Source organism: Tubulanus polymorphus, chromosome 2 (genome assembly GCF_964204645.1).
Source record: "Tubulanus polymorphus chromosome 2, tnTubPoly1.2, whole genome shotgun sequence".
In the NCBI taxonomy this organism is placed as follows: domain Eukaryota; kingdom Metazoa; phylum Nemertea; class Palaeonemertea; order Tubulaniformes; family Tubulanidae; genus Tubulanus; species Tubulanus polymorphus.
In genome coordinates, this window is record NC_134026.1 from 13,177,602 (window position 1) to 13,202,094 (window position 24,493).

At 37.6% G+C, this 24,493-nt stretch overlaps 1 protein-coding gene across 9 annotated transcripts in view; it reads right to left on the bottom strand.

The window, feature by feature from the left end:
* The window catches only part of LOC141900776 (spermatogenesis-associated protein 6-like), a 159,375-nt gene that overhangs the window by 123,951 nt on the left and 10,931 nt on the right, over window positions 1–24,493 (bottom strand). For 8 of the 9 annotated variants that reach the window (XR_012618768.1, XR_012618769.1, XR_012618767.1 and 5 more), the window contains exons 1-3: window positions 24,390–24,413; window positions 1,520–1,589; window positions 1,146–1,332 (exon numbers count right to left, since the gene is read on the bottom strand). Coding sequence is in view for 6 of the 9 variants with exons in the window: in XM_074787809.1 (XP_074643910.1) it covers window positions 1,146–1,332; window positions 1,520–1,589; window positions 24,390–24,391 (259 nt within the window). In the remaining 3 variants the exon portion in view is untranslated. Of the gene's footprint in view, window positions 1–1,145; window positions 1,333–1,519; window positions 1,590–24,389; window positions 24,414–24,493 lie in introns of those variants that run through there. The other variant, XM_074787808.1, reaches the window with a different exon arrangement.

The following is a 24,493-nucleotide window of genomic DNA, read 5'->3' on the forward strand; positions in this document are numbered from 1 at the left end:
TGGCCCGAACCTGAACCGTGTCAATTTGGCCCGGGCCAAATCGTGTCCGTGTGATCGCGGCTATTGTAGTTGAGAGTCTTTACCACTGTTGGTAATTAATCATTAGAATCTGTTGTTTCTGATAGTGAATTACCGGATTAGTGCTCATTGATTGTATCCACGTGTTGAATGTAATGTGTATATGTTGAATGCCCAATACATACGATCCGGACAAAACGTTTATAGTGACAATCTCAAGCGTTTATCTTTAAGCAAGTAGCGTGATGAAGCTTAATATGTATGCTTGTGTGAAGAAAATCTAACCGACATTTTCGTTAAATTTCTAAAATTTAACCTCTTCGAATCGGAGCTTTTATCTAATATGAAATGAATAAATGTGGTTAAACTCAGGTACTGCCATGAAGCACTTGGTAATTTGCTTCTCTGTAATGTAATTCGTTTATTTCCCGTCGCAGTTGTTTTTATGTTATACCATGTCAAACATGCATTATCAATTCGTGACAAAACGTAGTGACATCTTTAAATGACTACCGTTAAACGGACATTCACCTCCAGCCATAAGTGGTCCTATTTTCCCCAAATCCTGAAAAATTCTTTGAGGAATTGTGAATATAAATTGATTATTTGAACATTAGAGTGTTCTTATTTTAGGTTATTTCAATGTAACGATTTGTTTCAATAATAAAATGCGTGGCTGATGGCTGATAGCGCATGGGCCATATCTACCTTCCCTACAAAGCATAGTGTAACCACCCAGACAGATCCTTACCACCCTATTTTCCATAATGGTATAGTTCACACGTTAGCCACTGAAACTGTGTTCTGTGTGTGTGTGATGCTTCAATGAATGAATGAAGTTCATATGACAGGCACTACTATTAAGTGGTAGTTTTGATTACGGCAAAGACCACTTGATAACATAACAATGCACTTAAAATTACTCCAAAAATCCTCAGTACATCCCCCTTCACAATTTTGGGAACACGACTTTGAGAAGTACAACAGGCTATGGTAGTCATAGCTAAGATCATGGATAGAGGGTCATTTGCCTCTATCGATGATCCTAGCTATGACTACCATAGTATCAGTCTAAAGGTAGCAATCATAGCTGATTACATATCAAAATAACCAACTAAGCAACTTACCTGCAATTTTATCCATCACATCAGCTGGATCTATTGCTGTCCAAAATACCTTTTCAAATTTCATGTCAGTGTAGAATGGCATGGGAAAGGTGGAGTCTTCTAGTGGGGTACGTTTATGTTGTCCAAAGATGCACACCCTTAAGTAACATTCATCCTTGTTTGCAAGCCACGTCCCAGGACAAGATACCTGTAATTTGAAAGGTGTTGATAAAACCTCGAATAGATCAGAAAATGCACAAAAAAGAATTTTGGTCTAAAATGTGCATTAGGTTCATTTTGTGCAACATGAATTCCCAATATGAGTTCCCATTTTGATATTAAAGTTGATTTTTGCAAATTCACAACATTCCTATCTCTGTAGTGCATAAATCTACCTGCAAATACTTGGACAGCCGAACACTGCCGACGTTTGCCGAAGTAAGTTCCGAGGTATTAAATCTTATCCTGAAATATGAGGAGCATCCAAATTCCAATTTTAGATGATTTTTAGACAACATTGATACTGTTTTTGCACCTCATTAGCGAACCTATGGTTCACTTTTGCTTCCACTAGCTGATGATGTGATGCATCCAATTCATTTGCCTATCGCGAAAAATTTCAGTAAAATGGTAGGCACACTTTCATCTACATGGTCCTGAGATCTGATTTTTCATCAGAGGTGTCATATAGTATCTACTTTACGTTCTGAAAATTTCATATAATTCCGGACGCATGTTTTTGTGAAATAATCGAAAATATGCCAAAATTGAAGCAAATTGCCATTCTTTTTGTATAGGCCTACATGCGTTTCTGTGAAATCAAAATATACCCAGACCGCTAGTACTATAAAGTTTTGGGTGTTGTTCAAACATTTTCCCAAATTTTTGCTGAAAAAAACATCTAGATTTATTCACAGGCCTGTCTAAACGCAGGGGTTCCACTCGCACCTAACTCTCTAATAACGTGGTTTGACCTTTAACTATTGTAAAATATGGTAGCCTATTAGGAACATTTTAAAAATTCAAGTGTGGACAGAATGCGCCGAATGGTGGATTCGAATTAATCGAGATCGAGGTTTTAACTTATTTCATAATATTTCAGTCGCAATGTTGATATTTTGTTTCAACAGATCGATAGTTTAGAGTTTCTTTGATTACATTTGTGAATGACCCCGATGCGTCTCCATACACTAGAGACATCGCACACTACCGCGCATTTCCTGGTTTATTCACACGTGTTTACACGGCATTTCTGCTCAACAAAGGTAAGATATTCTATGAATAAAGATTGTCATTGGTCCTAAATGCCCTGAAAATCTACTACAGCAAGATGTTAGTACGGGATGAACAGAATATCAAATCCTCTGTCTATTACGATGTGATTGCTGTAATTCAATGGAATTTAATTTTCACTTTATCGATCTAAAGCATTGTTTTACAGATACTGGTACCCGAAGAATGAATCACCACCTCGACTCATCAAAGCAGGAAGTTTCAACTAATATTGTAATACAAACCTTCCAATATGATTAGGCCTAGCTCCTGCGTTATCTTTTGATATGAATATTATCATCGAAAAACATATGTGACTATTGAAACAGAGTTGCCATTAATATTGTGATTTTTATGGCTCCTTTGAAGGTTTGAAATGAAGGCAATGTGTATATAGACCTACTGCCTATTAGTCGATGGTCAGGTGAGCTACAAGACCATTGGTCTTTTATAGTTTATATCTGGCAAAAAAATTGATTTTTCAGGCACGTTGGAAGCAAATTCCTAATCTTACGGCCAATTGGTGGCTTTTGACAGGTTCTGATTTTGCCACGGCGAATTTGCTTTGAATTTCTTTAAACTAGAGGTCCAGGGACACCATGCCCACTTGGGAAGTGGTTTCAAATGCTCAAAAATCTAACAATTTCAATATTCAATGCCCCCTAGTGACCATATACAAAAACCAATGACCTTGAAACTCACCGCAATCATAGAATATGTCAGCAGCTATGATTTTGTAAATGATTGAGATAACGAAATATGCTTCGTTACCAAATTAATAAGGAAATACTCAGAATTTGGGCCAAAATTTACATTTTTGGCCACTAAAAAGGTCATAGGACGGCCATCTTGAGTCCGATCGACCCAATTTTTCTTATGTTGATGGGTCCTTGGGGAGTACAAATATACACAAACAATCAAGGTTATTGATAAAGCGTCTTCAAAATTTCCCTCGAAAAACTTGTGTAAAAAGTGCTGATTTTGGCGAACAATGGCTGCCAGTCAGCCATCTTGAATCTGACAGGGCCAGTTTTTGGCCTGAAGATGTGTCTAGGATAGATACATGTATAAACCAAATATCAAGACATTACCTTGAAGCACCTTCAAAACTTCCCAAAATAACTGGATTCCGTCTACGGACGGACGGACGGACGGACGAAAAGTGAACGCAATGGCCGGCTGGGACTAAAGTCCCAAGTGGGCTGGAAACATGGTGTAGAAAAAAATCTTTCAGATAATCATCGCTCTCGCCGCTGCAGTCAGAACGGTTCCAAAGCCAGTTTTTATACATTCGCCGAAGTACGACCACAGGATTGCTTGGCATGAATGCTCTGTCGGAAATAACAGAATGCCTCTTGGAGATTGCTGAGATGTCAGCTCTACAAGTATATGCTGGAAGATTTAAGCATTACCGTATTTTTCAGCTAATAAGCCGAGGTTATATTTACTACCAATAATCTATTTAGAACTATTTTGTTACTTAGTTTCATCACCTCACAGAGGCAAAATACCGCAGTGCTAGTACATAAACGCGCGTCAACAGTATGCCGTGTGTGTGCGAATATAGGTGACAATATATATATATGGCTCTGTGTATAAGTAATCACCTGAGCAAAATAAGGCCAAAAAAAAGTTTCAGACTGAGCCTGTCAAAATGGTGCCGACCGAAAGAAATTTTTGGGCTTACTGGAAAATAAAATAACGAAGAACGACTTCCGACTACTGCTAAACTACTGGTTTAGCAGTAGTGTGAGTGATACAGTACATACATGCTGTTCATATATAAAGCTGCTAACTAGCACGCTTGTATGATTGCAGCAAAGTGGTGTTAAAATGAAAGTTTTTTTTTATCAAACAATTTTATCATGAATAAAAACTATTATAGCAGTGAGATGAGACTTTATTTTCTAAATTCTACTTCATCATAGAATTTGTAATGAAACTTTATTTGTTAATTGGAAGATTTTTGATTGGCCTATGGAATTAAGCTACATGTATCAGTTTATCACTAGCCCTTCTGGATGGCTGCGTCCTGCATGAAAATTTTCGTTATTTCACTATTTAAGGTTTCTGCTGCTTCGCAGAAACCGTATTGTAATTCTCGTGATTCCACTTTTCAGACAAATGTTTTTCATAAAATGTATCTCCTCTCAGGTTCCACTACTAACAGCTTATAAACGTCATTTTTAATTCTGACAGAATATAACTCAGCGTCTGACCATTTCGAATTTGTGCACATAGTAATTTATTATGAATTAATTCCATGTAATTACCGGGTCTAAACAGCGACAAGAATAACACAAAGCATTGTCATCCATTTTATAAAAGTACGTCCCGAAAATCCTACAAATTACGGGACGACCTTGAGCGTCAAACTCAACCACAGATTTAGACTTACAATGAGTCCGCATCCGTCATTTACCGTGAACAATATACAGCCGGTGCACAACAAGTGTCTTATTAATGAAACAACATGGCGGATGGTTGAAATCATTATCGGCTTAAATTCATCGCAAATTTGTGGTGAGTTTTAGGACTTTAACGAACTATTATCCCTAAAATGAGTCAATTGATTAATTCTATTCGTAAATCAATTTACATTGGCTACATTTCCTGGAGATTCCTGGCTCAAATAAATGTAATACGGACAGAAATGGTAGGGATTTTCATATGGAATTTTACTTCCACCTTCACTTGATGACCCAGATCGATGACAATGACAGCAGAGTTTATGTAATTTAAGGTGAGAATCCATTAATCAGGGAATGTTAGACATGATTACTTGCTCTAACTGCAGTTAAGGTCACTTTTCCACTGGGTGGTGCTATGATATAAGTACATATGGTAGCAAATGAGTACTCCGCGAAGCAATGATCATTGTTGGCTACCTACTTAATGCCTAGCTTTTTTGGGGGATACGCCAAGAATAGATTTAGTCCCTTAATGTAGTGTACAGAGCCAGTGGAAAGCCTAAGTAGTTAGTAAGGGGCTGGTTTACACTCATGTATATGACTATCTATTTCGATTACTTCCTTTCCAGCAGTTACTCGCGGAATGAACTGGTCACTACGGTCTTCATTTCCTTTGCTGATTCTTGCAGCTGGTGGGAATATATTTAAACCACAGTGTACAAGTGTTTGTTTCAAATCAAGCTTTTTTGTTATCGGCAGTCAAAGTCGTAACTTACGCGCAAAAAAATTTGGATTAAAAATATTTGGATTAGTAATCAGTCGTGCTAACGTACATGCAGAATCGGATTCATTGTTATTATGGGATGATAATTCATGGGCATCATGAGTCCTACGACATACCCTAGATATGAAGCTTTTTAAAGTTTATCAGAGGCTTGTTTTGGAGTAAACTGAATAGCCCTCATAATACCAATTCCACATGGCTTAACGGTCCGTGTTTATGCGCTACGAAACAGGAATGATAGATGTTTCACGAAAAACGCAAGATTTAAATTGGTCTCCTAAGAAACCTATTATACTTTCTTTCACTCCTCTATTACGTATATTACATAACTGTGTAATTCTTACATTTGATTGCTCAATAAGAGGTGGAAAGAGGTCAGATGGCATGAAAATCTACCGTGGCTGACTAATTGGCGCGAGTTGAGGTTTCAAAAGGAGTAGCCAAAATGCTTGTATCATCAGGGGTAGACAAATTATCCGAAGATAAATGAAAACTTCACCTTGTTGATCGTCAGTTGATTTTGCTGTAATTATTTCGCCTGGATAAATCAACAAACACATCATTCATTTCAAAATCTGTGTTCAGTAGAATTTCTTTCAATAAAATGAAAATTTATTTGACTAATTTTGATGTATTCAAGATTGAATTTGAATTGATCTTAAAACCAGAGCAGAAAGCATTCAGCAATTTAGACAAGAGGACTTCAAAGTCCTGGGGTTCGAAGAAGCAAAGTCTGATGTACAAATTATCAATCACATAAAGGAAAGGCAAATTATGAAAAGAAATTGATATTCCATTAGAGAACTTTGTTTAAAACTAGGGGTCCAGGGACACCATGCCCACTTGGGGAGTGGTTTCAAGTGCTCAACAATCTAACAATTTCAATATTCAATACCCCTGGTGACCATATACAAAAACCAATGACCTTGAAACTCACCACAATAATAGAACATGTCATATGCTACGATTTTGTAATTGATTGTGATAACAAAATACGCCTCGTTACCAATTTAATATGGAAATATTAAGTAGAAATAGGGGTCCAGGGACACCATGCCCACTTGGGAAGTGGTTCCAAATGCTCAACAATCTAACAATTTCAATATTCAACGCCCCCTGGTGACCATATACACTAGGGGTCCAGGGACACCATGCCCACTTGGGAAGTGGTTTCAAATGCTCAACAATCTAACAATTTTAATATTCAACGCCCCCTGGTGACCATTTACAAAAACCAACGACCTTGAAACTCACCACAATCATAGAACACGTCAGCAGCTACGATTTTGTAATTGATTGTGATAACAAAATATGCCTCGTTACCAATTTAATATGGAAATACTAAGTCATTCTACTATTCAACGCCCCCTGGTGACCATATTCAAAACCCAATGACCTCGAAACTCACCACAATCATAGAACATGTCATGAACTACAACTTTGCAATTGATCATGGTAACAAAATATGCCTAGGTACCAATATAATAAGGAAATACTAAGTTATTCTACTATTCAACGCCCCTGGTGACCATATAGAAAAACTAATGTCCTAAAAACTTGCAACAATCATAGGTGATGTCATGAGCTACAACTTTCCAATTGATTGTGGTTACAAAATATGCATAGGTACGAATATAATAAAGAAATGCTAAGATATTGTATTATTCAACGCCCCCTGGTGGCCATATACGAAATCCAATTACCTTGAAACTCACCACAATCATAGAACACGTTATTAGCTACAACTTTCTAATTGATTGTGGTAGCAAAATACGCTTAGGTATCAATATAATGTGGAAAAACTTTTTCCCACTTACGAATGAGTACTGGTGACACAAAGATGACCGCCAATTGCGTCATAATTGGCTGATGAAAAATACCTGTCTCAGGTATAAAACATCCCTTTCCATAAAATACCCATCACAAATTGCAATGAGAAATGGCAAACCAGTAGGAAGCTACAGGACTCAGAATTCGGGCCAAAATTAACATTTTTGGGCACTAAAAAGGTCATAGGACGGCCATCTTGAGTCCGACCGACCCAATTTTTGTTATGTTAAAGGGCCCTGGGGGGGATTCACATATATCCGAAAGACCAAGGTAATTGATCAAAGCGTCTTCAAAATTTCCCTCAAAAACTTCAAAAATGTGTAAAAAGTGCTGATTTTGGCGAACAACAATGGCTGCCAGCCGGCCATCTTGAATCTGACAGGGCCAGTTTTTGGGCTGAAGATGTGTCTAGGGTAGATACATGTAAAAACCAAATATCAAGACATTAACTTGAAGCATCTTCAAAACTTCCCAAAATAACTGGATTCCGTCTACGGACGGACGGACGGACGACGGACCGGACGAAAAGTGAACGCAATAGCCCGCTGGGACTAAAGTCCCAAGTGGGCTAAAAAACTAATGACCTTGAAACTCACCACAATCATAGGACATGTCAGCAGCTACGATTTTGTAATTGATTGTGATAACAAAATATGCCTCGTTACCAATTTAATATGGAAATACTAAGTTATTCTACTATTCAACGCCCCCTGGTGACCATATTCAAAACCCAATGACCTCGAAACTCACCACAATCATAGAACATGCCATGAACTACAACTTTGCAATTGATCATGGTAACAAAATATGCCTAGGTACCAATATAATAAGGAAATACTAAGTTATTCTACTATTCAACGCCCCCTGGTGACCATATAGAAAAACTAATGTCCTTACGAAATCCAATTACCTCGAAACTCACCACAATCATAGAACACATTATGAGCTACAAGTTTCTAATTGATTGTGGTAGCAAAATACGCTTAGGTATCAATATAATGTGGAAAAATTTTTTTCCACTTACAAATGAGTACTGGTGACACCAAGACGGCCGCCAATTGCGTCCTAATTGGCTGATGAAAAATACCTGTCTTAGGTATAAAACATCCCTTTCCAAAGAATACCCATCACAAATTGCAATGAGAAATGGCAAACCAGTAGGAAGCTACAGGACTCGGAATTCGGGCCAAAATTAACATTTTTGGGCACTAAAAAGGTCATAGGACGGCCATCTTGAGTCTGATCGACCTAATTTTTGTTATGCTGATGGGCCCTGGGGGGATTCACATATATCCGAAAGATCGAGGTAATTGATCGAAGCGTCTTCAAAATTTCCCTCAAAAAGTTCAAAAATGTGTAAAAAGTGCTGATTTTGGCGAACAACAATGGCTGCCAGTCGGCCATCTTGATTCTGACAGGGCCAGTTTTTGGGCTGAAGATTTGTCTAGTTAGTTACATGTGTAACCCAAATATCAAGACGTTACCTTGAAGCGTCTTCAAAACTTCCCAAAATAACTGGATTCCGTCTACGGACGGACAGACGAACGGACGAAAAGTGAACGCAATAGCCCGCTGGGACAAAAGTCCCAAGTGGGCTAAAAATTCAGTTTGTTTTCCGTTTGCATTGCGCACGTGGTAATGTTATTGTTTACATCTGACGTCATCGATAAAATGAGGCGCGCAGCTATGCCTGCCTGTCAATCAACATAATTGGTTTACACTAAAAATGCGCTTACTTGAAAAACTATGTAGTGTATCAATCTAGAATTTTCGGCACAATATCCGATGCTAAATACCTTACTTTAAAGGTTTATTTGGTGTAAATCGGATCACAAATATTTCTAATATTTTGTTCTTAACTTTTGAAGTGGAAGCCGGTGTCGGCATCAATGTGTGTATGGCTGTACGTACGGGTACTGGCGTTTTAACAGACTCAGCATTGATGGTGTATTTATGCGCAAGTAGATGTAATGATTAGTTTGAACCAACCGCTACATCGGCATTCATTACGCATGATTTTAGAAAATTATATTATTCAGAGTATTTGAATATATCTATCATGATAATTATAATATTCTTAAGACAAGCGAATTACGTATGTGGACCTATTTCATTGAGGCGTATCACTCAATCTGAAAAAAAAAAATCTTCCGATCCTGTCACGTGACTGCAACTTGACAATAGCTTAGGTTCTCATTCTTCGAACCAAAAATCCTGTTGAGTCCCGAGTGGACCAAATCCATGGATAACACTGGTTTAGAAATAGGCTAACTGAAACTGCTTTATTCAACCAAAAGGCAACATGACTTCGTTGCACGAGTTACACACCATTTCCGGTCATACTTATTACACAAAGATACCGTATAACAACTACAAACACTACAACTCCTCCCTTCTCAGAATTAAACCAATGTTTAACAAGGCAATTCGATACTACGTATCTATGTCCCCCGCGATAGCCAGTAGGGAATGAATGCCCCCCGAAGACACTAATCTTTGGTATAGAAAAATAATGAGTGTATCCAGGGATAACCATACTATGAAATATCATTTTCCCGCTATGAATGGTTATTTAAGAATTGAGTTTACAGGGTTTTAGGCAAAAGACGTCTACCAACCTTGACCTTTGACCCTAGAACTCCAAAATCACTAATCCACATCCTCTCCCCAGGGGTAATCATACTATGAAATAGCGTTGTTCTGTTATCAATGGTTCTTCTTGGATCGTGTTTACAAGGTTTCATATGAATGATATCTAGTGACCTTGACCTTTTTCCCCAAAATCTATAGGGCACATCCTCTCCCTAGGGGTAATCATGCGATGTAATATCATTGTATTGCTATCAACAGTTCTTTCTGAATCACATTCACGACACAAGGTTTCACATGAATGACCTGAAGTGACCTTGACCTTTGATCCTTGGAGCCCAGAATCAATAGGGCACATCCTCTCCCTAGATGTAATCATACTACGTAATATCATGGTCCTGCTATCAACGGTTCTTCTGGAATGACTTTCAAAAGGTTTCACATGAATGACCTGTAGTGACCTTGAACTTTCGTACTTGGACCCCAAAATCAATAGGGCACATCCTCTCCCTAGGGCAAATCATACTACATAATATCATCGTCCTGCTATCGACGGTTCTTCTTGAATCACATTCACAAGGTTTTACATGAATGACCTGTAGTGACCTTGACCTTTGATCCTTGGACCCCAGAATCAATAGGGCACATCCTCTCCCTAGGGGTAATCATACTACGTATTATCATGGTCCTGCTATCAACGGTTCTTCTTGAATGATGTTCACAAGGTTTCACATGAATGACCTGTAGTGACCTTGACCTTTGGTACTTGGACCCAAAAATCAATAGGGCACATCCTCTCCCTAGGGCAAATCATACTACGTAATATCATCGTCCTGCTATCGACGGTTCTTCTTGAATCACATTCACAAGGTTTTACATGAATGACCTGTAGTCACCTTGACCTTTGATCCTTGGACCCCAGAATCAATAGGGCACATCCTCTCCCTAGGGGTAATCATACTACGTAATATCATGGTCCTGCTATCAACGGTTCTTCTTGAATCACATTCACAAGGTTTTACATGAATGACCTGTAGTGACCTTGACCTTTGATCCTTGGACCCCAGAATCAATAGGGCACATCCTCTCCCTAGGGGTAATCATACTACGTAATATCATGGTCCTGCTATCAACGGTTCTTCTTGAATGACTTTGACAAGGTTTCACATGAATGACCTGTAGTGACCTTGACCTTTGGTCCTTGGACCCCAAAATCAATAGGGCACATCCTCTCCCTCGGCATAATCATACTACGTAATATCATGGTCCTGCTATCAACGGTTCGTCTTGAATGGCGTTCACAAGCTTTCACATGAATGACTTGTAGTGACCTTGACCTTTGGTACTTGAACCCAAAAATCAATAGGTCACATCCTCTCCCTAGGGGTAATCATACTACGTAATATCACGGTCCTGCTATCGACGGTTCTTCTTGAATCACGTTCACAAGGTTTTACATGAATGACCTGAAGTGACCTTGACCTTTGGTCCTTGGACCCCAACATGATTCCTAAGGTATGTTTTACCAGCCTCATTCTGGACAGTTAAATCAATGGCAAACGAGGCATCCGTCACTTAGATTTCATCTATTACATATTATTATAAAACACGTTTTCTAAGTCAACAAGGTAACTAATTTATTTATTTTAGTACAAAGGTTTGATTTGACACTAAAATCAGTTGTTGCATTGGAATTAACAGGAGTTAACCTCTATATGATACTTAAGCATCAGACATTGTAGGGAACGGGTATCGACTTGTATTCAGACTATAAACGACTGTGAAAGTTTCAAAACTGAGTGATCCATAAACGGCTGATTATGCCATTATTGGCAGAAAACGCCGAAATTGGCAGAATAAGCCGTTTTTGGAAAGTGTTCCTGACTGTCTATATGATACTTTAGCGTCAGACGTTAGGGAACCAATAACAATTACGACTGGTATTCAGACTAAGTAGGCTATGGCCCGAATCAGCCACCATACATTCCTTAACCTTATAGACAGCAAGCCCGTAGCCAGGGGGGTTCCTCCGTTTGAACAAACGCCCCTTTTTAGAAAGTGCCCTTAATGATTTTTTTTAGCCTATATAAAAGGTTCAGAGGCACCACTTGAGATGTTCAAGCCACATCCTACCAGCAACTCTCAGCTCCGTTGTTTATAATGTTTGTGGCTGACCCTGTCACTAGGCTCATACAGTAACACAGTTGCAGATTAAAAAACTCTTTTCATTCATAATTCTTTAATAATAGTATTCTTTTAAATTACATTTCACTGATTCTATAGATATTTCTTCAATGAAAATTGCTCCAGTAATACAGATTCATATAAAAAATCATCATTTTCAAATTCACCAGTCACCTTACGTCGGCGAAACAACTACATGCAATGTTCAATGACGGAGGATAGGTTAACCTCGTCTTGGCCCTCATGCACATACATTACGTTGAGGTGTATAGATACCAAAGCTGAGACGCTGAAACATCCAGAGTAACTTACAGGCCCGTGCCCAGGGGGTGCATAGGTTGGTGCACCCCTCCCACAGAATCTTGAGTTCCACTATTTTTTTCAAAGAAAATTACTTAGACTTGATTTCACGTCTTTCTTCTCTCGCACTTGCTCACATTCATATAACTATGATATAGATAAAGACTGATATAAACAAGAAAATTAATTCTAATAAATTATTTGACGCCTGCAAAAAAATGTAGAATTTCTGGGATAAGCTAATGTGGAATTGCAAATTTGAAATCGAAGTTTTAAGAAATTTGGGGAATTATGAGGTTTGGCGATTGGGTAGATGATACAGGTCTTCGACTGGTCTAATTTAAAAAAAAAAATTGTCAACTCTCGACCGACTTCGATTCACTTCTAAGCTCTAAGCTCTACGCCTCTAAGCTGGTCTGCAACTTCATTACCTCCATGGTTGAAGAAAGAGCTCTTCTGATGTCTGCTTCATCATGATTTCGAGCATATTGTGTAGCCAGCCAGCCCGGTCCCCGGTTTTGTTGTCACTCGATATCCTAGTCTTGAGTCTGGGTTGAAGTAGACATTGTCATTTAAATAACTTATGTTATTCTGTATGAATTACCCGTGTATCTTGTATTTTGTATTTTCTTATTATAAAATTTGTAACTTTATTGAATTTGGGAATTCTATCCCGGAATTTCAATGTAATAAGGATCAATAAAGAATGGAATTGAATTGTCAGCTAATACACATGCCATCAGTGGACGCGGAGCCGTATATGACAGCTATGCTATTATAAATTGCTAATCTCATGAAACCTGCATACCCCTAATATCGAAAATATCTCTAAAACATTTGAATATTGAAATTATATGTTTACACGTTTTTACATTGACCGCTTGTAGCCGCCGATGAACTTCACGCCGGCCCTACACAGATCGTAGATAGCTTCGTCATTCCACCAGCATCCCCATGTCAGGGTCTGACTTTTATATCAGACTTCCAAATCATGTATACATCCGCCATTTAAACGAATAATCTGATTTACTTATCATTTCTATACATGCCTGCCGCTTCCGACATAATCACACATCCTTTACTATTACAATACGTCTTCTCGTGATATTCAATGCAATATAACATTTTGATGTTCAAATAGAGGTCATTATATAATCATAGGAAGCCATTCTACATCTTTGTCAATAATATTTTGCCAAATAGCTTGTATGTGTACACATAGACCTGTGACGTTTTGCACATCGATTTACGGTTGTCGTTTGTAAAATAACGCTGAATGGTCTACATTGTTTAGGTTTCATAATGGTAACGTTTTATAAGGCGTCAAAAAAATTTGCCAGTCTCCATAAACGAAGGATGAGAATCTAGTACATGTTGTTGGATTAATAGACCTAATAAAAACTTATTCTGAAAATGTTTCGAGGATTAATTACATTATTTCAGTGACATTTTTATATGAAATATTCACTAAAATTTGGCCAGTAATGCATTTAAAACATTTCCATTTTCAAAATTTTCTTGGCGCTCGCGATCATTACGACACAATCAAATGAGTTACACACCCTCTCTAAATTCGCACCCAGCCAAGAGAGGCTGCGTACGGGCGAGTCTGAATACCAGTCGTTGTTACCGGTTCCCTACAACGTCTGACGCTAAAGTATCATATAGGGGTTAACTCCTGTTAATTGCAATGCAACAACTGATTTTCGGTTCCTGAACTTCGCTGAAAAAGCTGAAACACTGAAATAAAAACGCTGAAATTTCAGGGAATATCCGAAAAACGCTGAAATTTCAGGGAATTCCCGAAAAACCCTGAAATCGTGCTAGGTACCGACAATACACGTTTTGAAATATTTTCTGGGCCGGTGTCCGCTGCCGAGTCCTGTACTGTGTTTTAGTCTCTACCTTCGGTTACAGAGACATGCATGGACGGTATGTGTGGAGTATACTTCTAGAGGGCCACTCGTTGGACAAATTAATTTGCTTTAAATCCGGATTTTTAATGCGTACAGGCAGCATAATGAGGAAAACCCATTCACAAACCGTGCAAGCCAACTTAAACACTATGCTCAATATTCCAAGAATATGGTTTACTTCTGCAAGATGCAACAAGAAAATTAATTTTAATAGATTATTTGACGCCTGCGAAAAAAATGTAGAATTTCTGGGATAAGCTAGTGTGGAATTGCAAATTTGCAATCGAAGTTTTAAGAAATTTGAGGAATTATGGGGTTTGACGATTGGGTAGATGATACAGGTCTTCGACTGGTCTAAATAAAAAAAATTGTCAACTTGCGACTGACTTCGATTCATTTTTGCCTCTAAGCTGGTCTGCAACTTCATTGCCTCCATGGTTGAAGAAAGAGCTCTTCTGATGTCTGCTTCATCATGAGTTTGAGCATGATCGTGTAGCCAGCCGGCCCGGTCCCCGGGCCCGGTTTGGCTGTCACTCGATATCCTAGTCTTGAGTCTGGGTTGAAGTAGACATTGTCATTTAAATAACTTATTCATGTTATTCTAAATGAATTACCCATGTGTCTTGTATTTTGTATTTTCTTATTTTAGAATTTGTAAATTTATTGAATTTGGGAAATTTATCCGGGAATTTCAATTTAATAAGGATCAATAAAGAATTGAATTGAATTGTTACCTAATACACATGCCATCAGTGGATGCGGAGCCGTATAAGACAGCTATGCTTTTATAAATTGCTAATCCCTTGAAACCTGCATACCCCTAATATCGAACATATTTTCTAAAATATTTGAATATTGAAATTACATGTTTACACGTTTTCATATTGACCGCTAGTAGCCGCCGATGAAATTCACACCGGCCCTACACAGATCGTAGATAGCTTCGTCATTCCACCAGCATCCCCATGTCAGGGTCTGACTTCTATATCAGACTTCCAAATCGTGTATACATCCGCCATTTAACCGAATAATCCGATTTACTTATCATTTCTATATATGCCTGCCGCATCTGATATAATCATACATCCATTTCTATTACAATACGTCCTCTCAAGATATTCAATGCAATATAACATTTCGACGTTCAAATAGAGGTCATTATATAATCACAGGAAGCCATTCTACATCTTTGTCAATAACATTTTGCCAAATAGCTTGTAAGTGTACACATAGACCTGTGACGTTTTGCACATCGATTTACGGTAGTCGTTTGTAAAATGACGCTGAATGGTTAACGTTGTTTAGGTTTCATAACGGTAACGTTTTATAAGGCGTCAAAAAAATCTTATTTGACTGTTCATGTATAAAACATGATTATGAGCAACTTTTCTTTTGTCAACACGTTGATGAGCGATGGACTATGGTATTCTCTGAAGGAGGTAAATCAAATTTGACAGCTAGTTATATAAATGATGCAGCTCTAACTAAATTTCTTTTCAATTCACCGTGGAATGGAATGGAATGGATTGACGCCAATGGCATGCAGTAGGCCCCTACGTATGGGGCATACTAATTAGCGTCAACCAATTAATCTAAATCGGGCAAACCATTCAACAACTGTGAATAATTCATTTGCTGTGGTGTGAAAATAATTAGTTTTTTTGAAGAAATGACATACCAACTGTTAGAAAAATGTACCGATTCTTATTTCTAGACTACTACTGTATCTATAAAAGGAGGAGTCATAGACAAAGTTGATTTGCTTAGCTGGACACACTTCTTGTCAAGTACATCATCTCAAGTACTGGGTGTTTTGTAAGTTTAATTTCAATATTTATTTACATAGTGCTGTTCCCTCGGACCTCAGTGCTTTCAAACTAGGCCCACCCCGTAGGCTATATAGTCCAGGGTGTATTAGCCACTATTCTTTTATTTCCTACTTAAAGGCACCTTTTTCTATTTTTAGACTCGGGCTAAGAATGTGCAAATTTTTTGAGATATTGAGAAATCAGATGGCACCAGTAAACTTCAACTGCGAAATTTGCAGGATAGCTGAACGACACGATTTTTAAAAATAAAATGGCTATTTGAATGCTATTTGAGTAATAACTTGATTCAACCAGAGAAAAATAAGTCAATTGCGGATGTACAGTACACCCACTTTACTTCCCTGTTTTCCTGCTACCAAATTTTTAGTCTTAAGCTAAGCGATATTCTAAGGTATGCTAGTGGATTTCATTAGAATATGAAGCAATGGAACCAGAATTCAAGCCCGAGTTTTAAGCGAACTATTGATTCTGATATAATGTAAGAACTGATTTCCTGTGTACTCTTGCAGAATGTGTTATGTATTATTTTAAGCTGTTAAATAATATAGTTAGACAAACGTCAAATTATTGGATCTTTCTTGTTGACTCGTTTAATTTTGTGAGTTTAGAGTTCCAGTCAATCCACAATGTGCAGTGCCTAGCCTTCATCTACAATAAAACCAAGCCTGTGTATGGGAAAATGTCGTTCGACTCGTATAAGCCAGACAAATCAAAGCATGCAAAACATTGCAGATAGTAGTCTCCAGCAAGTTGAAAGAGAAAGTAAACCAGGTTTTACCCCGTACCCTACCCGGGAATGAAAGACACTTCAAGACTCCTTCCTCCTTGTAGAAATTGTAGAAATACGGCACCCAATCGTAGCAATGCTAAGTACAGTATACTATGACGGTTGAACCTTTATTAACGAATTTCAATGACACCGAAAATAGAATCATTATAATCATAAGTTCCATGCTAGCACTTAATTTGGGTTATCAGGTTCAGCCTAACTGTACTTTCATTCAGCTACTACTTGTATGAGGCTTGGCAATAATAAGTTGCAAGAAATCACCAAACATAAGAAAAAATATTGAGAATTAATATTACTGTAATTAAGAATTTATTCAAATGAAGTGATAACTTCATTGTTAGATCGTACCGGTATATGCACATAAAACAAAAAACACATCTAACAATCCACGCAATCCGGAATCGATCAAGTCAAACATGACGACGACCTTAAGGCATGTCTCTGTAACCGAAGGTAGAGACTAAAACACGGTTCAGGACTCGGCAGCGGACACCGGCCCGGAAAATATTTCAAAACGTGTATTGTCGGTACCTAGCACGATTTCAGCGTTTTTCGGGAATTCCCTGAAATGTCAGCGTTTTTTGGAAATTCCCTGAAATTTCAGCGTTTTTATTTCCGCGTTTCAGTGTTTCAGCTGTTTCAGCGAAGTTCAGGAACCGACTGATTTTAGTGTCAAATCAAACCTTTGTACTAAAACAAATTAATAAGTTACCTCGTTGACTTTGAAAACGTGTTTTATAATATAATTTTTGATGATTTAAATCGCGAACCGGAGAATCTATTGATTTGATTTGAATTGATTGCCACAATCGGGATATCCAATACGGACCAAATTACTAAATGTCATAATTCAATATGTCTCTCTAAAATTACTCTTAATGTTATTTTTTGTTGATAAAACGCATAAATTTTGGTCAATTTTACCATAAGTAGGTATGTTCATATCGCGCCACTATCGATTCTGACGACCATTATTGATTCGGAAAATTGTGATGCGCGTTTTTACTACGTGTTTTGACATCACATAGTAACATCATTCATAAAAACCGTCTATCAATGCAAATGAGCTAAAATCTTTTGGGATCAACCAATAAGATCGATCTTTATCACTTGGGGGTTGGTTTAGTGTATAAATCCGCATTTTAGTCGAAGAAAATAGAAATCGAAAAATACCCCATTTCAAAAGCAAAATTTGTCTGCTTAGGACCTGGAATAAGCGACAAATCATCAGGAATCGGTAGGTTTAGGATCTTAGAATTCAAATACTGAAGACCGCATGATTTTATTTGCGTCGGGGCTGAGCAACCGCTGCCAAAAATGTCGATGTCTATGTTTTGCGTTGAAGCTAGTGATACAAAATGGCGCCCCGCACTTGTTATTATTGAATGATGACGCGCCGCGTTGCTTGCGATGAGATCAATATTCAACAATTATTCATCGGTCTAGCGGTGAATTATTGTATTTATTTTCCGATTCATAATTGTTTATCACTATATTTCTGAATATTAGGACAGATTTGGCGAAATGATCGGTAAAATTTTTTTTTGCGCACGCGGACCGCCACTAAGCTCCTGTCAGTAAAGCGGCTGTGGAAAGAGGGAGACATCTAATGGGATGAATTGTGGCTTGTGATGGGCAAATATAGAGGCGCGTGATGCATGGATGAGAACGCCGACCTGTAAAATCCGCGGGTTATTTTTCTTGAGTGACATACGCGAACCAGCATGACGGCGCAGCCGTCAGCACTAGCGAGCGCCGAAGGCGCGAAGCAATTTTGGGGGGGTTTGGGGGCCCTCCCCCAAGAAAATTTTAGAAATTAAATACGTTTTCCGAGCACTTAGAGCGATCTCGAACCCATGAACGACTATTATATTTTGGAAGGTAATGGCTAGTTCCAATGTGGTACATCCTCATTTGATGACATTCAGCATCTCATGCATTACGGGTCGAGCCCTGAATTATTGCAGTAAAAATGCGCCGATGAATGCTCACTAAAAATCATCACCAAGTAGTGTATAATATCCGAAAGCGTTCGCCACACACACGCAGCAACAGTAAGTAGACCTATATACGTTACTACTGTTGCTGTGCGTGCGTGTCTGCAACCGATCGATAAAATACATACAAACTCATCGTAGTACAAATGTACATACAAAATCACTGTGTTGCAATGAATATGCATTGAAATGCGATACTTTTACGTGACGATAAGTAAAACAGGCACTGAACGCTTTTACGGTTCACCTGATTACCGATCGCGCCGGACCAATTGAGTGAGATCATCACCCCCCCCCATACTTTTACATCATTTTTGGACTATTTGGAAAATTGATATTTTTCAATAGTGAAACCGCGGATCCGCGGGGAATTCTCATCTCTGGTGATGGGACAGTGAGGCTCCCGAGGGGATTTTCCCGAAGCAGCAAAATTGATTTATATATAAAATTTTGTTGAAATCTAGCAGAAAACAAAACAAATGGATTATTATTAGTTATTATTAGTACTATTACTATTGCTTGGTTTAGGTTTCTAAACTGATTGATTTTATAATGATATCATGAATATAGGATTTCCGATTTCAGAGTTTTGAGCTAGGCCAAGCCTGATTTTCTGATATTCTTTACTAAAATTAGTCATTTAGCGAATGATAATATTTATAATTGGTATATTTTAATCAATTTGCAATAGACCTGACTGATAGGCCTTGACAATCATGTTTGATTCATTTCAATAATTATGTAGTGAAAAAAATAATTTCTTCTGAAATCATATCAATATTTTTCTTGTCATTACCATGGAAACTAAATAATATCAGATAAAAATTTTTCGGTCTTTCAACTTCACCTGAAAGTGCTATGAATGTATTTCTCTTTGAATTTTTAGTCCATCTCTTTTAGTTTAGGCTAAGAGATAATGAAGTTTGCTTACATGAAATATTGCCTTCTTAGAACAGTTTTAGTGTATTGAAACATGAAGACACTTTTTGCTTAAATTTTCAAACTTCAATTTGCGTTAGGCCTATCTCAAAAACTACTGAAGATAATTCAAAAATTTAAAAAGCATATTGTTATTTGAGCCCTCCCCATTCCATCAAGCTTTCTTTCAGTAAGATTGAAGCTATTTGAATTTTTTATGGATAAAGCTACCATAAGAATTTGAAACAAGAATAATATCTGCATTGGCATCAATGTCAGTCAAAAAAAAGTTTCCGCATTTTACAGTCTCATCATGCAACACCGCCATGTTTGTTAGGTATGTTGCTGCACTTCAACTGTTTTTTGAGGCGACTAGTCAAAAGTTTTGAGGTACTACGATCGTCAAAAGCTACTTAGGATTACAAATTCATGCACAAAAAATAGGCCTAGTTAACTTCCATCTGATTACAGAACAGTTCGAGGTAAGTTGATGGTGTTTTCAGGGGTGAAATAGACGCTCAAAGCTTTGTCCCTCAAAATGAGGGACGAAAATTTACCTTATATGAGCACTTTCCCCCTAGACGTTGTTTGAGGAACGACGGCTAGGTACTAAAGTCTATCTATTTTTGATTGTCCACGATCTTTTTGGGATATTTCGCTTAGTTTTGGGTGTGCATACCTCAAATAGGTCTTAATCAAATCAGTAGGGTTGTGCAGTCCAGATATAGGCCTATCATCGTTCTAATAGGCCTATCCATTTTACACTGTTTTGAAGCATTGATGAATATTCTCGAAAATTGAGCGAGAAAGACCGCCATTTTGTTTGTATTTGTTTATTTCTTTATGCAAATGAGCCATTGCACACATGCGCAATAAGGCGAGGATGGGTCAAATTATATCATGGATGAAGCAGCTTTTTGTCGCCAAGAGACCAATCAACAACTCACAATATTACCCTAGAAAGCTGTTTTAGTAAACAAACATGGCTTTGTCAGAGCAATCAAAAAAAATGCGGTTTGAAAATGATTTAGGCCTATGATAGCGCAACCATCGCGGCGGTGCCCGCGTAGTAAAACATGTGCGAGCAATGTACTCACCCCATAAATAATAAACTTACCCAGATCACGTGGAACACACTGCTCATTTGCATAAAGAAGTAAACAAACTGGAACAAAATGGCGGTTCTTCGTGCCGATTTAAAGCTCAATTTTCGAGAATATTCATCAATTCTTCAACTCGGGATATAAAAACGATAATTTATCTGGACTGCACAACCCTATTGATTCGATTAAGACCTGTTTGAGGTATGCACGCCCAAAACTAAGCGAAATATCCCAAAAATATCGTGGACAATCAAAAGTAAATAGCCATTAGACTACATACGGGCCTGACTTACAAAATTCAGTGGTGAATAAATTTCATTTTTACATTTCCAATGATTATAGGCGTACTGAAATGCAATTGTTGTGTTTTTATTGTATGTGGAAAAGCTACAGAATTCTGTTTTTAAGCATACGATGCTTGCTTTCGCCCTACAAAACATGCAAAGTGCCCTTTTTATAATTCAAGAACGCCCCTTTCAAAATCCTGGTTACGGGCTTGGACAGACAGGTTACGGACTAGGTAGTCAGTAACCTGTCTGTGGTTTAGTTTCACTATCGTATATTTTCACATACCACAGTCAGGAATGGGAAGGTCATTTTTCAATGAAATCTTCGTCAGCCAATTTGACTGACGAGTAATTTGCCTGGCATTTCAATGTCTCTTAAGATATCCATCTAATTTGTGTTGTAATCAACGCACAACAGATTCGTAGTTTGTTTGATACCTATAACACCTCACCTGACGATCTTAATCCATGTGCAAATCGGCCGTAAAGTGAGAGTAAATTTCCGTCGATTCGACGGCGGCCATTTTGAAAACTTGTGGAGGGAGCTGGCACCTATTGACTGAGGCCAGGACAACAACACAAACTAGGCTAACAAAACGAAACGACGAAAATGAAAAAATTAAGAAATCAACACTAATTCATATTTTTCTTCAACCATAATTTATTATTTCATTATTTATTATGGAAAACACGAAGATTTGAAATATTGTGTTGGAAAACCATCAAAAATAAAAATAGTCGTTTCGTCTTGGAAGTTTTATATAAATCCTTGTAGGTCACCTTGTCTATCATGCCACATGTATGCAATACACAGAAATGGCGGCCAATGGCGAAATTTGTGGAGAAATTAATTAATTTCTCAAAATAATCTTGATTAATCGCTTGAAACATACATAAAATTGGATTATTTCGAAAGGTACCTGTTAGTTTGTGAATTAAGCCATTAATTGTGGACCAGTCGTTGTTACGGTTCCGTACAACGTCTGACGCTAAAGTATCATATAGAGGTTAACTCCTGTTAATTGCAATGCAACAACTGATTTTAATGTCACATCAAACCTTTGTACTAAAATAAATCAATTAGTTACCTTGTTGACTTTGAAAACGTGTTTCATAATAATATTTTTGATGATTTATCGCGAACTGGAGAATTTATTGATTTGATTTGAATTGATTGCCACAATCGGGATTTCCAATACGGACTAAATTAATAAAATGTGAAAATTCAAAATGACTCTCTAAATTACTCTAATTGTTAATTTTTGTTGATAAAAGGCATAAATTAAGGTCAATTTTAGCCTTAAGAATTTGAAACAAAAATAATATCTGCATTGGCATCAATGTCAGTCCAAGTTCAAGTCCGAATCCGTAATTTGCACTCCCCTCATGCACCACGAAAAGCCGCCATAATTGTTATGTTGCTCACTTCAACTATTTTCTGAGGCGACTAGTCAAAAGTTTTGAGCTACTACGATCATCAAAAGCTACTTAGGATTACAAATTTATGCACAAACAATAGTTAACTTCCATCTGATTACAGAACAGTCAGTTTGAGGTAAGTTGATGGTATTTTAAGGGGTGAAATAGACGCTCAAAGCCTCGTCCCTAGGAAAATTAACCTTATATGAGCACTTTCACCCTAGACGTTGTTTCAGGAACAACGGCTAGGTACTAATGTCTATTCCAACCTGACCTAAAGGTTTTAACAGGACCAGAAAGGACAGGCAGTCGACCTTAAACATCGTTTTTTAATCCACTTTAAACTGTATTGAAGGATATCCAAAAAGTCTTTATTGAAAGGGGATCATGAGAGAAAAGAGACTCCATACCTGATAAAGGTCTTAATAGGACCAGAAAGGACTGGCAGTCGACCTAAATCATCATTTTTTAATCCATTTGAAACTGTATTGATAGGATATCCAAAAAGTCTTCACTGAAAGGGGTTAAATTAAAGAAATAGACTCCATGATTTGAAAGTTTAACAATATGTTTCCATGCCTACGTACCAAACTTCAGTTGGTAGGCATGGAGACATATTGTTAAACTTTCTAATCATGGAGTCACTTCTCTTCATTTAACCCCTTTCAGTGAAGACTTTTTGCATATCCTTCAATAGTTTCAAATGGATTAAAAAATGGTGACTTAGGTCGACTGCCTGTCCTTTCTGGTCCTAATAAGACATTTATCAGGTAGGCCTATGTACTATCAAAAATGAGCGAGCTAGGCCACCCAGAATGCTCTCAAATCAAAAAGTCAGGTTGAAATAGACATTTAGTATAAGCCCATCCGATAGGGATTTCAGGTCACGTGACCAAAATGTGTCATAATTAGCGTTTTCCTCGCTTCAAATTTTTATTCAATCACAAAGAACGCATTTTATATCCGATTGAAACCAAACTTGCTCAGTATGCTCAATTTACCGGTTATTTGTTGTGGTTCATGAGTGTATCTTGCGTAGTTACAGAGAAATTAATCGTAGTTCAGCGCGCATTGCCGGATTTCTAGGAAACAAAATGGCGGCCATGTTTGAACATGCATTTATCAATCACGTGAAAACCACATGCAATTTTTTAGGTCAAATCCGCAAGCCCGCTGTTGATTGGCTGATTATTTGACCTCGGAACATTTTAAAAACATTTCTCGGCTATAACGTAGTGGTGCGTATAATGTTAGGATTATTTTCACTGATCGGCTAGGCCCTAAATTGTGAAATGATAGATGTGAATACATATGTCCTAATGTTCATGATTGTGCATCTTATCTTCTGGGATCAATATTTACAGACTCATACTTTATCTTATACATTCAATTGAGCTAGTTTGTCATCATTCTTATCCAATTGAAGAAACTTCCTGGAAAAAGACCTTTCATTAGATACCAAACATGACATACTTTGTTGAAATCGATCACTTCCGATGAAATATCAACATAAAACAAGATGGCCGCCTTCTTGAGAGCCAAAATCTGAGATATCATGATATAGATATTTTTTTCGCGATGGCTTTTAAGGATATCTCTGAAAGAATAACAAGGGTTTTCACATTCATTTTAATACATTCATTTTTCTGAACTTGATAAATCTCTTCAAATGCTTGTCTAATTCTTCTGCAGCAAGTGAGGATCTGAAAATATAATGATTATTATTAGTATCTGAGCATC